At 34.2% G+C, this 13104-nt stretch overlaps 2 protein-coding genes and 1 long non-coding RNA gene across 5 annotated transcripts; 2 read left to right on the top strand and 1 right to left on the bottom strand.

The window, feature by feature from the left end:
* The first annotated feature begins 546 nt into the window (after nucleotides 1–546).
* Nucleotides 547–1974, top strand: LOC110855651. The gene is made up of 2 exons (XM_022104062.2): nucleotides 547–1260; nucleotides 1332–1974. The coding sequence occupies exons 1-2, from the start codon at nucleotides 602–604 to the stop codon at nucleotides 1840–1842; spliced, it is 1170 nt and encodes a 389-aa protein (XP_021959754.1). The 5' UTR covers nucleotides 547–601; the 3' UTR covers nucleotides 1843–1974.
* A 223-nt stretch (nucleotides 1975–2197) lies between these two features.
* Nucleotides 2198–4088, bottom strand: LOC110855702. Of its 2 annotated transcripts, none has more exons than XM_022104110.2 (3): nucleotides 3955–4088; nucleotides 3094–3889; nucleotides 2198–3021 (listed from the first exon to the last, which is right to left on the bottom strand). In XM_022104110.2, exons 2-3 carry the CDS (start codon nucleotides 3611–3613, stop codon nucleotides 2471–2473), a joined length of 1071 nt encoding a protein of 356 aa, XP_021959802.2. In that variant the 5' UTR covers nucleotides 3614–3889; nucleotides 3955–4088; the 3' UTR covers nucleotides 2198–2470. The 2 variants fall into 2 exon arrangements, with proteins under 2 accessions (XP_021959802.2, XP_035712371.1); XM_035856478.1 differs by having other exon boundaries at nucleotides 3977–4066.
* Nucleotides 4089–5528: 1440 nt separating this feature from the next.
* On the top strand, nucleotides 5529–10236 carry LOC118437411. 2 transcript variants are annotated; one of them, XR_004836095.1, is made up of 3 exons: nucleotides 5529–5974; nucleotides 9467–9577; nucleotides 9689–10236. It is a non-coding gene; the product is annotated as an uncharacterized LOC118437411 (long non-coding RNA). The 2 variants fall into 2 exon arrangements; XR_004836094.1 differs by having other exon boundaries at nucleotides 9467–10236.
* Nucleotides 10237–13104: the final 2868 nt, after the last annotated feature.

Genomic DNA, 13104 nt, shown 5'->3' with positions numbered 1-13104 from the left:
CGTCTACCGCTTGGAATACATTTGCGACACCGCCTTATTCCATAAGAATTGAGTGAGGTATTTCCTTGTTAAGTAATTCGTCTGGTCAGACCCAGACAATTGTACTCAACGCGTGGGAATTTCAGACTGCACATGTAAATACCACATATCTTTGAGAAATGTGTGGTACTTTCATTATGAAAATTTGACATTGAACTTATGCATAACAACGCAGATAAACAGACACATATGCATAACCATACTCCAGTAAAATTATGTTGATCAAAGAGGATTAAAGTTTTATAATTTTTGAGTCAAGCAAGAAGACATTGCAGGTACCGTGGTAAAAGCTTAGACACTTTGAGACATATTACATAAACTTGGTAATGCTAGACGACGTCGTAAAATTGTAAATTAGTGAGGCGTAGATGTCGGTACCTTATCCTGATAAAAATCCGTCGACATGCCAACTAATTAATTTATATGACTACCTTGGCAACTTATGAGTCATAAGATGCAACTCTTTACAAAGATTTTTGTAATATAAAACGATCCCCGTGACTATATCGGGTCAGTCCATTTCTAACCTTTGAATACAAATAATCATACCAATTTGTCCCTAATGACGCCAATCGCATATCGCCCCATCAAGTTGAGGGGCAATGTCAAATTCAAATTTCCCAACATTTCTCATCCCTCCCTCGGTATGCAGACCGTGACCGGACGTTTTCGTCGGATACAACCCAACCTGTCTCGTTCTGAGGTGGATCCCGCCATTCTTGACGAGATGTCGGTTAAATACACCAATTTTTCGGGACTCTTAGGTTTCCAAGACTCCCATTTTAAACACTACCCTATCAAAACTATGATCCTAACCGCGGTACAATTTGCCCTCTATTGGATGCCAGGATTCGACGTGGCATCACCCGAACTGGATTTTGCGGCACGTCAATTAATCTGGATCTGGTTTTTGGACGATCCCATGGAAGAGATTTGGAATCGCGCACAAAAACTTGACAAGAAACCAAACATTGACGCATTACGATTCGTAAATGACACGTATATTAAGATATTTAGTGGTAAATCCGTCCCTAAAGAAATTCCAGTGCTAGAAGAATTTCCTGAATTCGGATCAATGTGCGCTTGGGCGACGGACCTAACGATTCGAAGTAAGGAGTTTGCAAAAATCAGTTCCGCCGACGAGATTGAATATGTCGTTGAAACTTTGCAAACCATTTTTGACTGTTACCAATGGCACACGATTAGCCCAGTGGACAAAAGGTGATAAAATTAGAAATTTATCAGTCAAGATTTTTATAAATTTTTATAAAATTCTTTTTGTTTTTGCTTAGGTATAATCTAAGGACATTCCAGGACTGGGGAGTCGTCAATTCTGGGGGTAGTTGGACCCTGGAGATGATCGCGTTTGTCATGGGGATACGGCTATCCTCAGAAATCAGAAGGAATCCCGCCTTCCGTAAAATGATTAACATCGCATCAGGAAATACTCAGTTGGTCAATGATATCTTGGGGATGGGAAAAGATTTTGGAAATCATATCGAAGGTGAAGTCGACAGCGAGCTCGTTTTCCGTGTCCTTACTAAAGGAGAGAATCTACAAGACGCTGTGAATTCCATGTGTGCCAGGATTAGTCAAGACCTCGAAGACTTGATCTTCATTAAACAAACACTTATCGATCTTTTTGGCGAGGAGGAGAATCTTGTCAGATTTCTTGACGTGATTGACACATTTATCGATGGGCAGAACGTGACTTATGTGGAGAATATTCGGTACAAGTGTAAACGAGGGTATGTCAGCTTATCAAAAGAGAGTGATGAAGAGGATGTCCAGTTTACGATTTAATCGACGGGAATTCCATGTCCGGAATTCCATATGAATCCTCAAATTTCTCACATGATTGTCATATTTTTTGGGGGATATTTCTTACCGAATTTTGATTATTACTTAAATAAAAATTCCGATTTAGACAAACCATATGTACCGGTGCACGTATTATTTCCTAATTAGGTTTTGCCGTAATTCGGTTCATAGACACAAATTAAGAATTTCTAATATTCATCCATTGTTCCGTTTCTACCTGACAAAAGTACTTCCGACCACTGGCTGGCTAAAAGGGGTGAAAAGTTGTCAGTTGCGAAAAGTGACTGGTCAAATTAACAGGAACCTAAATCCTGCTCTCATTGTCCTCGAACATGCAATCAAAATAAACTGGTAACATATTGTTACACAGGAGTTTTATTTTCTTATTTACTTTTAGGCATAATAATTATGTAACTTATGCATTAGCCCAACCCCAACACTGTTACAGATTCTATATTTACAAAGATGGATTAATATGAATTTGTTATTAATTGTGTACATTGCCTCTAACTAACAACACTATTTGTTGAAGTTTTACAAATTACTTTACCATTTCTAGCATATCTCTATCAACATAACGAACTTCTCAATTACTTTCGTAACCAGGAATTCAGTCGCTTTCACTTTCCTCGCAAGGATCCGAGTCTGACTTCTTCATTCGTGCATCCCACATTTTTGCTTGTCCGAAACAATCATAACTCATAACCGTTCCTCTAGTAGAGTCCACCTTTTGCCCAGTAAGATCTCGTCGTATTCGGATACACCGTCCGCAAAATTGATCAAAAAGTACTCGTGATTGGCAATTTCGAAGAATTAGGACCAATGTGACATTCGGATTATCATAACCCTCTCGAAGTATCTCACATACAACTACGATTCTTTTAATACCCTTTGTAAAGTCGTCCAAATTTCTCGTACCATGACGGTCAGATGTTACGTAAGTTGCTTCGTCACCCAAAAATTGTGCAACCGCGATGGCTTCAGTTCTCCTCCTAACAAGCAACATAGCTTGAGGTTTCCTTTGCGATGCTCTTGTATCTTGGGCATAATGTTGGTTAAGATATTCCTCTATGTCTATCTTAAGTTTTGAAAGAAAATTAGGTCCAAACGGAGCATATGCACAGGATCGAGAGACAAACTCCGATCGACGAATCGTCACTCCTATAACATTTAATTTAACTTATATCACACCAATTTATTTGTACTGCAAATTTGGAAATCAAATTCTGCTACCTTCCAGTTTACAAAGATCAATTTCAAATACGGTTTCCATTTTTACAATGAGCTTCTTCCACTCGTCATTGTCTTCGGAACCACGGAAGGGTGTTGCTGTCAAAAAAACAACTTTCTTTCCTTCAAATTCGTTAATAATATTATTCCAAGTTGCGGCAGGATAATGATGTGCTTCGTCTACAATTATAGTATCGAACTGTCTCAACATTCTCGCTACCCCATCCTTTGAATCTTGATTCGATAGACTTAGTCTGGATTTTCCAGAAAATTTTTGGGCATTGAAAATGACCAACTCATTCTCCTCAAGATCATCTATCTCGTCCGGACTAGTTACAAGGGGTTGATCCACCAGGTTCTTAAGTTTCTTGTTAATAACGTTAAAAAAACCGCATTTTAAGAAGAACGAAGTTTTTGCCGTCGGAGACCCGAAATCTGCCGCTAGTTGCTTCGAGATTATACAGGAAGGTGTTAGGATAAATACTTTCTCCGATGCAAGTACAAATGGAAGCAGGACAACCATTCCTGACTTTCCAGAACCTGTAGGTCCCACGATAAGGGCAGGCTTGCGAAATTCAACAGCACCATCAACTTGATTTTGCTAGTATTTTCCTGCACTCAGAACTGCATCTATCTGATAGTCATGTAACTGGGTCTCTTGGGTCCTATTTGAATTGATTTTCTGCAATTCAGCCTTCAGCATTGTTGTTATAAAGTCGTGATGTTTTTGAAACTTAGAAATCTCTTGTTCGTCATTTCTCCACTCTACCAATTTTGAATCAGATTTGGCCATCCCACTCTAAATAGAATAACATATAGCTATAAAATCGCATCAGTAGATAATTAACCAAATAATTTATTTACCAAAATTTCATATAATATGTACCCTGCGTCGAATTATAACCAGAATTCAAGCAGGATGAGTGATGTCGACCCTTACTCAGCAGCTTTGGTATTGCTGCTCCGTATCACGGGACTAACGGTCATTAATGAATTATCTCTAGTTGAACGGTTTCTGATAATGCAGTCGAGTACGTCAGCGACGTCGCAAAACATACGTCTGTAAATCGGACAGAGAATACAACAATATCAATCTGTCACCTTATCAATTGGAAGCAAAGCGATTCATTATTGCAGAATGTGGAGTTTATCTCAAACCCATCATATTGGCTCCAGCATGACGGGAGATTGTTTAGCTTTACCACGGCAGGTCAGATTAAGTAATATGATTGATTTTATAATTAATTAGACTATGTTATGCAAGAAGCATTTTTAACTCACTTCTGTTGGGACGAACGTTTCTATCGTCAAGTGTTATATAACCTTGGTTCATTATATAAATACAGCATATTTATGTATTACGTATCCTATTCGTACTCATTTTAATTCAACACCGCATTATTTGTCAGTTATCAATAGCAGAGTTACGTATTTATTAGTATTACGTATGCAGCAGGAGATTTACATACATCGATTTGTTGATATATGTGTAAATATAACATGTAATCGATTTGCTGCCAGCTCAAGTTATCATCCCATTCATCCGGGTAATCAGGCATAAGCAAAAGCAAAAAAAATCGACGGTTCAGTTGGGACTCAGATATACATACCGTATGCTATGTGCTAAGAAATAGCATAATTTATCAATCATCATAATTTCGTGTCATTTTATTTCCAGTACATATGTGACGATAATTTTAGCTTTTTACGAAGTTTAGGATTTTATTCTAAACGTCAGCTTTTGTAACTTGGGATTATTGATAAATACTGCTACTCTGATAATATATTAAAAACTTACAACTTGTCTGCGCCAAATTATGTAATATCGACCCTTTTTGTAAACACAAGGTAACAACATACATACTTGACAAAATTGGTTGTGAAGGGCCGTTCGTATACAAAACTCAAAATTACGAAAATGTAACTGTAAAACGTTCATGAAAATAATGAAATGTCTTTATTTTTTCCAACAACCTTATCAATCATCCATTTCCACTTTGCATATACATACATATGTATAGGCGATAGGTATGAAAATACGATATGGTTTGTGAATAACCCTTGGCAACATTTCTCATAATAAACCGAAATACAAAAAGAGTTGATAATAAATATGCGCAGACAGTATATATTTATGCGTACCAGCCTGGTTAGATTTAATGTGTTTTCTTTAGTTCGGTACGATTCGTACGATATAATGTAAGACGGGAACAATTAAATTGCTGAAAACTTAACGTAATTAGGAACCCGTTTAAGAAATTGAGCTTCTTAATCATCAAACTCGTCTGTATATCTGTCACGTAAAATTTATCAGACTGAATGTATGAACACATGGGGCTGCGGCCGTATCGCATAATAAAAAAGGCATTTATTAAAGGCATTATTGAGAGATTGAGCGAATGCATGAACAAAGTAACGAACTTGGCGTGATGTGCCGAGCGCACCGACACCTACATATCAATATACCAGCCGACTAAACGTGGTCCACTCTGCATGCATGATATAAACTATGAGAAACATCTACTTATCAACATTCTGCAGATATGTGTGCAACTGGTGTCTCCTGCCACACACAGCACTGACTGGTAATGTATGTATGTCTGGAAATCCAGTCTGTCATGTATAAATAACACTATCCTCGTTATGTTGTAGCACCAGTTAAAGCCTTGCAGAGCAAGAAGTACTTTATAACTTTACTACCGTAAAGCAGAGCAAAGTCGTACTAAAACATCTGTGTTTTAAGTCAAACAATTTTTTTTCCAAGGTGTCAAATATTGTGTCAAAGTATTTTCAAAAATATCGAACTAAGAATTTGACTTGTATCTTGCCAGACTAATCCTCGTGGTGGTATCGATTTGTCATTCCATCTTCTCTGAGTGGTCAGGTAAATATTATATTTTGTAAGCAAAATTTCACCCACCTGTATTTTACAGAGGCATTTATCACGTTATGCTAAGATTTCTTGCCAGGTAGAGTAAACAGTTTTAATAAATTCAAGACAAGATTCTCTTCATCCCTTTTTTAAATATAATCACACAATAGACTTAACTACAAAAGCGGGTACCTTATTGTTATAAAAAAATGTAAGTTATGTCATATTTGCTCAGAAACTTGTATAATGTCTCCATAAATAGGAGTCGATTTGCAAGAAATCAGGTTGAGAGTGATTTCATGATGGATTTCTTGGAAAGAAAATACATATGGAAATATTATACTTGCGTGTAACAAAGTTGTGTAAAAAACAATTTTTTATGACTGCTGAGAAAAGTAAATTATTGCGTTTCTGGTCAGTATGTGATATTCGAGAGTACAGAGATATGATAAATTTGTATAGTCACGTTTCCAATATGCCTACATATTAACAGGTTGTAAATTTGTGGTAAATCTTTAGAGTTTGAGAATATATTTTTTTACCATTACAATTTGTACGTTTCATATTTTTTATTATGGATTTGAAAATCATTGCACTTAATTGTCTGAATGGCCTTAATGTGATGAATTTAAGGTACACTGTACTTATTGTATTCTATGAATTTACCATATTTATCCGTTTTTATCGTGATACCTTGGAAACATGAAGAGACCTTAATTCCTGATAATATATATGTAAGAGTGGAGTAGGGCAGAGTCGCGAAAAAAAGTATGTTTTGTTCAAATGAAGCACCAAATATTACACGGAGCTTAATATGTAATTTACAGGCTGCAATTTTTGCAAGATAATATTCCCAATATCAGTAATGCAGTTTGCATTATTTTTTATGCAGGATGAACATAGAACTCTAATTTTTCTAAGGTTTTTTTTATATAAAAAATTCGGTTTTTCCTAAAGTCTGAAAAATACGACTCTACTTGATCAATTTTCCGTATAAATCGCTTCTGTGCGTAAATAGTTGGGTAATATTTACATAATATCTTATGTTGTGTCTTTCTTTGGTTTCATGATATTAAAAAATTTATAATTTTTCTACTTAATTTACCCTACTTTGAGTAAATTTTGAGACGCTGAGCATACTCCTTTGTACCAAATGTGCTTAAGGGTCTAGCTAAAATTGCATTGAATTACATTGAATCCTTCAGTACCATGCACACCTTAGTAACCACACCCGACTTGCCCACTGGGTGTCACTCGCTAGCGAGAATGGGTGGATGGAATTCCAAAATTCTCATTTCATAATTTTTGTGTGATGTAGAGCTAGTGCAGTTTTCTTGGAAAACTTTTAGAAATGAAAGGAAGACACTAAAACAATTCATTAATCATATAATTTAAATGAAAATTTTTCTTAAAATTCCGAATTTATTAAGTAAATTGGTTATCCTTAAGTTTTGCAAACCCAGCTTCAAAACTTCACTAGTATAACTAATTATGCTCAAAATGACACCAAAAGCAGTATTATATCTGTTCTGGAACGTCTGGGCCAACAACACCCTAAAAAAACATGTATGCATATTTTCTTTTGTTGCATGTCAACAACACACCCGATTTTGCAATGGATGGGTGGATTTTGTACAGGAGAAAATATGCTTCACTTCCTATTTGAGTCTTGAAATTGGGTATGACCAAATGAGTGAAATAATTTAACTTGGAAATTTCGTAATTATTGGTTATATAAAGTATTTACTATTCCCCCTTAAAATTTTCAAACTTTTTGTAAATTAGTAATAAATAAAAACTTGTCAACTTGCACAAATATGTGGTGTGCCAAAGGTTTAAGTAAACAAGCTTGCCAACTCAGATATGGGAATTGCCTTCTTTCCATGAAATCCATTGTGACTCAACGTCGTTATTTTATTGCGAAAATTATGCCTGCGTGATCTCAACCAGTGTTTAAATGACATAATCGAGTTCAAGGTTCATTCTCCAAGAGTATTCTAACTCATATAAAATCAATTAAAGAACAATGTGTGAAAATATGCACGTCGTAAATAAATTAGCCAACATGTGTCTGGTATGTTTTACGGGATAAAAAATTATTTCTTTAGACAAAACTTATACGGCCAGTATTCACTTTTTGCACACATTAGTTCAGAACATTACATAGGTCAGGAAATGAGCAAAAATAATATGTATAATAATTTCTCAGTTTGGGTCAACAATGTCATACTTCTACTTACCTTAATTATGTCGAATTCTGTGGAAAATTAGATTTTTAAAAAAGTTAAAATTTGTAAGGAAACTAAATTTTTTATAGAGGTGATGAAACGTTACGAAATGCAAAATGATTCCTAAAACTAATTATATAAATATTTCGCAAAAATGCAACTCATCTTGGTTATGCAAATATAGTAAAAAATTAATTTATATAAATTTTTTAGCACTTTTTAAGACTATTTTTGATACTGGCTTGTTAAAAAATTATTATGTAATAATTTTGTACCAGTGTTTTTTTTACCAGAAAGAAAACTGCATCAAACCTTATTTTTTTCATGGGGACGATAAGTTAATTAAAATTTTGGTTTCATTTCAATATTCAAAATATGGTAAAACATCACGGCCATTAAATATGTGTCAGGAGTTTGATTCTGAAAAATTTGCCAGTTTTGCAAGATCATATTTGGGGATTTGCTTACTTTGCTTGATAACAATTCTGTATCAACTTTGTGACTTGAACGTTCCAGAAATTCCACTTCTCGCATGATAAATAAGGCCAAAGTCCATGCTTCACCGAGGCGCGATCTAACTTGTATTAAACACCATTATATAAATAAAATCTAATCTTCCCTGCATTTATTTAAACGGGATAAAATTCTTCTTGAAAGGCTTCATGGTGTAAACATCGCAATCATGGAATATGCAGGTTTTAATCTGTCAGTAAAAACGAATATTACTCCACTCAATAAAACCCTGTACGTACGTATAGTAAGTGATATGCAAAAATCAACTCCTCTGCCGATAAACTCCATACATACATCAGTTTAATTACCTATACGATAAGACCACCGTAATCTGGTCAATATCTATGTACACACAAACAAGCCTGCGGTGCGGGCAAGTTTTGAACATTTGTATTTATAAGCTGGCCAACTGTGATATGGGATTTGCCAAACTTTGATCAAGTAAATTGTGACGCAACCTCATTTTATTTTATTGCGATAAAATATACCAGCCTTTACAGATCCAGTGGTCGTACATATTACATAACCCAGTTTACATAAGTTTCATTCTCTCATAGTGTTGTCCAACTCACATTAAAGAATAATGTATGCAGTTGTATATTGTAAATATTTATGTACATAACTTAGTCAAGTTGTGTCTTTTCCTCCTGTAAAATACATGCAAACAATATTTCATAATTACACAGTTTACTAAAATAAAGCAAAATTATATAAATTGGATAATAATTTAAGTATAAGTAATTACATTTTTTTTTAATTTCAGAATTTTGTCAACTTTCTGGTTCGAAAGGAGAAATTTTTTTTACCGGTTTGCTAACTAATTTTATCTGTCTTAAAAATATTCTGCAATACGAGGATTATCCGATTGTTCTAGGTAAGTTAAATTATCAATATTAAATACAGTGGGGGTATTCAAGGCCAACTTTCGCATGATTTTGGTTATTGGTCATTAAATCAATGTATGGGATTGAATTAACCTCTTTAGGGCTATGAGTGACTTTTGTTGCGTTTTGAAAAATCCCTGAGAGACGAAGTGCTACTATAGTCGCAATTTCGAAATGACCCATGGAGACGAAAGACTACTTTTGTCTCCAAATCAAAACATCCCCGTGAGACGATGGATAACTATAGTTGATTCCATAAAAATATTTGTGAGACGATGGACGACTTTTGTCCTCACAGTGAATTGTCTAGCCCGAGCCAGGGCTTATGGAACCAACATCTGTCTGTCTATCGATAAGTCTTAGACTTATCCGATTGGGTTGAAATTTTGCAAATGTGTAGGATATCTAAAACTAAGAATTAATTTCGAAGATTAGCCAAAGGGGTAATTTTGCTCATTGGGGGGGGGGGACAAAAAATTTCTAAATTTGAAATTGTTGTTGGAGGTGTTGAAACTTGAAATTTTATAAAACATATATTTTCATATACTTCATTTCCACACTGGTTTGTGGAAATGGGCGATTAATTAAATATGATACGTGGTAGCTTCTCAATTAATAAAATGAACTCGATTTCACAAATTTTCCTAAATTTTGTCTATGAAACCATGGTTACCCACATAAGTTACATACATATATATGTCATGTTGCATGTATGATTTCTGCAATCTGATTGCATATAAAACTTAATATTTGTTAAGTGGTGTAGTAGATGAGAAAAACTGATGAGTTCGTGACACATATTTAGTTAAATATAATTCAGCAATTTAGATGAAAGATTAAACGAAAAATTAGTATACAGACTAATCTTGGCTCGGGCTATGCAAAGTGTATATAGAGACGTTTTTCAACTACGTCTCTCAGGAAATCACCTCATTTTTAATTTCAGTCACTAAAATTATCTAGCTATTATCATTGTTGCCCCCGTAGAAACGCCAACGAATAGCTTTGTCGTCGTTCGGGAATGTTAGAGAAAATAAACGTAGCCCTAAAGAGGTTAATATGTAGTATGGATAAAAATAATAAATAATTATATTTTGAATAAGATTTATAGATCGGGTAATAATAATTATGGATTACAGTCAAATATTTTACGAATTAAATTCACGTTTTTTTTCTATGATAATAAACGTTACTAAAAATTACAAACTTTCAATGTGAAATGTCCCAAAATATTTTAATTATTCGTAGGCGTAAGGGTTTTTTAAAATTGTGTATTTTAGCTAAAATTTTTTTAAACTTAGCTAAGCTTAGAGACGTTCATAAATATCTACCAAAATATGTACATATTACCCAGATAACCTTTGCAAAATCAGAGTAATCATCATGCATGATGATGTACAAGTGGGTTTTAATTGAGTCACTCTTAAAACCGCATTTGACCCCAGAACTTCGCGTAAGCGTGACCTTTGTAGTCTTAAAATTTTCTAAATACTTAATCTTTTCAAAAATTAATTATCAGAGCTGGCCAAATTACATGAAGTTCAAATTACAAATTACAAACTGCAATTACAATAATAATTTTCTTCAATTACAAACTACAAATTACAATTACAGTTTACTAACTTAGTTCAACTACAATCACGAATTATAAATTACGTAATTGAATTACAAGTGTAATTACAATTACTTTGAAAATGCTAAACTGCTGAATTTATGTTTTTCTCTACTTTTGTTATGGGGAGCTTGTGTAATTATAATTTGGAAAGTAATTGAATTACTAAATTACAGCTCATTGACTGAATGTATGAACACATGGGGCTGCGGCCGTATCGCATAATAAAAAAAGGCATTTATTAAAGGCATTATTGAGAGATTGAGCGAATGCATGAACAAAGTAACGAACTTGGCGAGATGTGCCGAGCGCACCGACACCTACATATCAATATACCAGCCGACTAAACGTGGTCCACTCTGCATGCATGATATAAACTATGAGAAACATCTACTTATCAACATTCTGCAGATATGTGTGCAACTGGTGTCTCCTGCCACACACAGCACTGACTGGTAATGTATGTATGTCTGGAAATCCAGTCTGTCATGTATAAATAACACTATCCTCGTTACGTTGTAGCACCAGTTATAGCCTTGCAGAGCAAGAAGTACTTTATAACTTTACTACCGTAAAGCAGAGCAAAGTCGTACTAAAACATCTGTGTTTTAAGTCAAACAATTTTTTTTCCAAGGTGTCAAATATTGTGTCAAAGTATTTTCAAAAATATCGAACTAAGAATTTGACTTGTATCTTGCCAGACTAATCCTCGTGGTGGTATCGATTTGTCATTCCATCTTCTCCGAGTGGTCAGGTAAATATTATATTTTGTAAGCAAAATTTAACCTACCTGCATTTTACAGAGGCATTTATCACGTTATGCTAAGATTTCTTGCCAGGTAGAGTAAACAGTTTTAATAAATTCAAGACAAGATTCTCTCCATCCCTTTTTTAAATATAATCACACAATAAACTTAACTACAAAAGCGCGTATCTTATTCTTATAAAAAATGTAAGTTATGTCACATTTGCTCAGTCCATTAGAAACTTGTATAATGTATCCATAAATTGGAGTCGATTTGCAAGAAATCAAGTTGAGAGTGATCTCATGAAAACTATGGATTTCTTGGAATCAAAATACATATGGAAATATTATACTTGCGTGTAACAAACTTGTGTAAAAAGGAATTTTTAAGACTTCTGAGAAAAGTAAATTATTGCGTTTCTGGTCAATATGTGATATTCGAGAGTACAGCGATATGATAAATTTGTATAGTCACGTTTCCAATATGTCTACATATTAACAGTTGGTAAATTTGTGGTAAATCTTTAGAGTTTGAGAATATATTTTTTTACCATTACAATTTGTACGTTTCATATTTTTTATTATGGATTTGAAAATCATTGCACTTAAGTGTCTGAATGGCCTTAATGTGATGAATTTAAGGTACACTGTACTTATTGTATTCTATGAATTTACCATATTTATCCGTTTTTATCGTGATACCTTGGAAACATGAAGAGACCTTAATTCCTGATAATATATATGTAAGAGTGGAGTAGGGCAGAGTCGCGAAAAAAAGTATGTTTTGTTCAAATGAAGCACCAAATATTACACGGAGCTTAATATGTAATTTACAGGCTGCAATTTTTGCAAGATAATATTCCCAATATCAGTAATGCAGTTTGCATTATTTTTTATGCAGGATGAACATAGAACTCTAATTTTTCTAAGGTTTTTTTTATATAAAAAATTCGGTTTTTCCTAAAGTCTGAAAAATACGACTCTACTTGATCAATTTTCCGTATAAATCGCTTCTGTGCGTAAATAGTTGGGTAATATTTACATAATATCTTATGTTGTGTCTTTCTTTGGTTTCATGATATTAAAAAATTTATAATTTTTCTACTTAATTTACCCTACTTTGAGTAAATTTTGAGACGCTGAGCATACTCCTTTGTACC

This window comes from Folsomia candida, unplaced genomic scaffold (genome assembly GCF_002217175.1).
Source record: "Folsomia candida strain VU population unplaced genomic scaffold, ASM221717v1 Fcan01_Sc013, whole genome shotgun sequence".
In the NCBI taxonomy this organism is placed as follows: Eukaryota; Metazoa; Arthropoda; class Collembola; order Entomobryomorpha; family Isotomidae; genus Folsomia; species Folsomia candida.
Note: the sequence above shows the minus strand (reverse complement) of the source record. Positions and strands in the feature narration are given on the sequence as shown.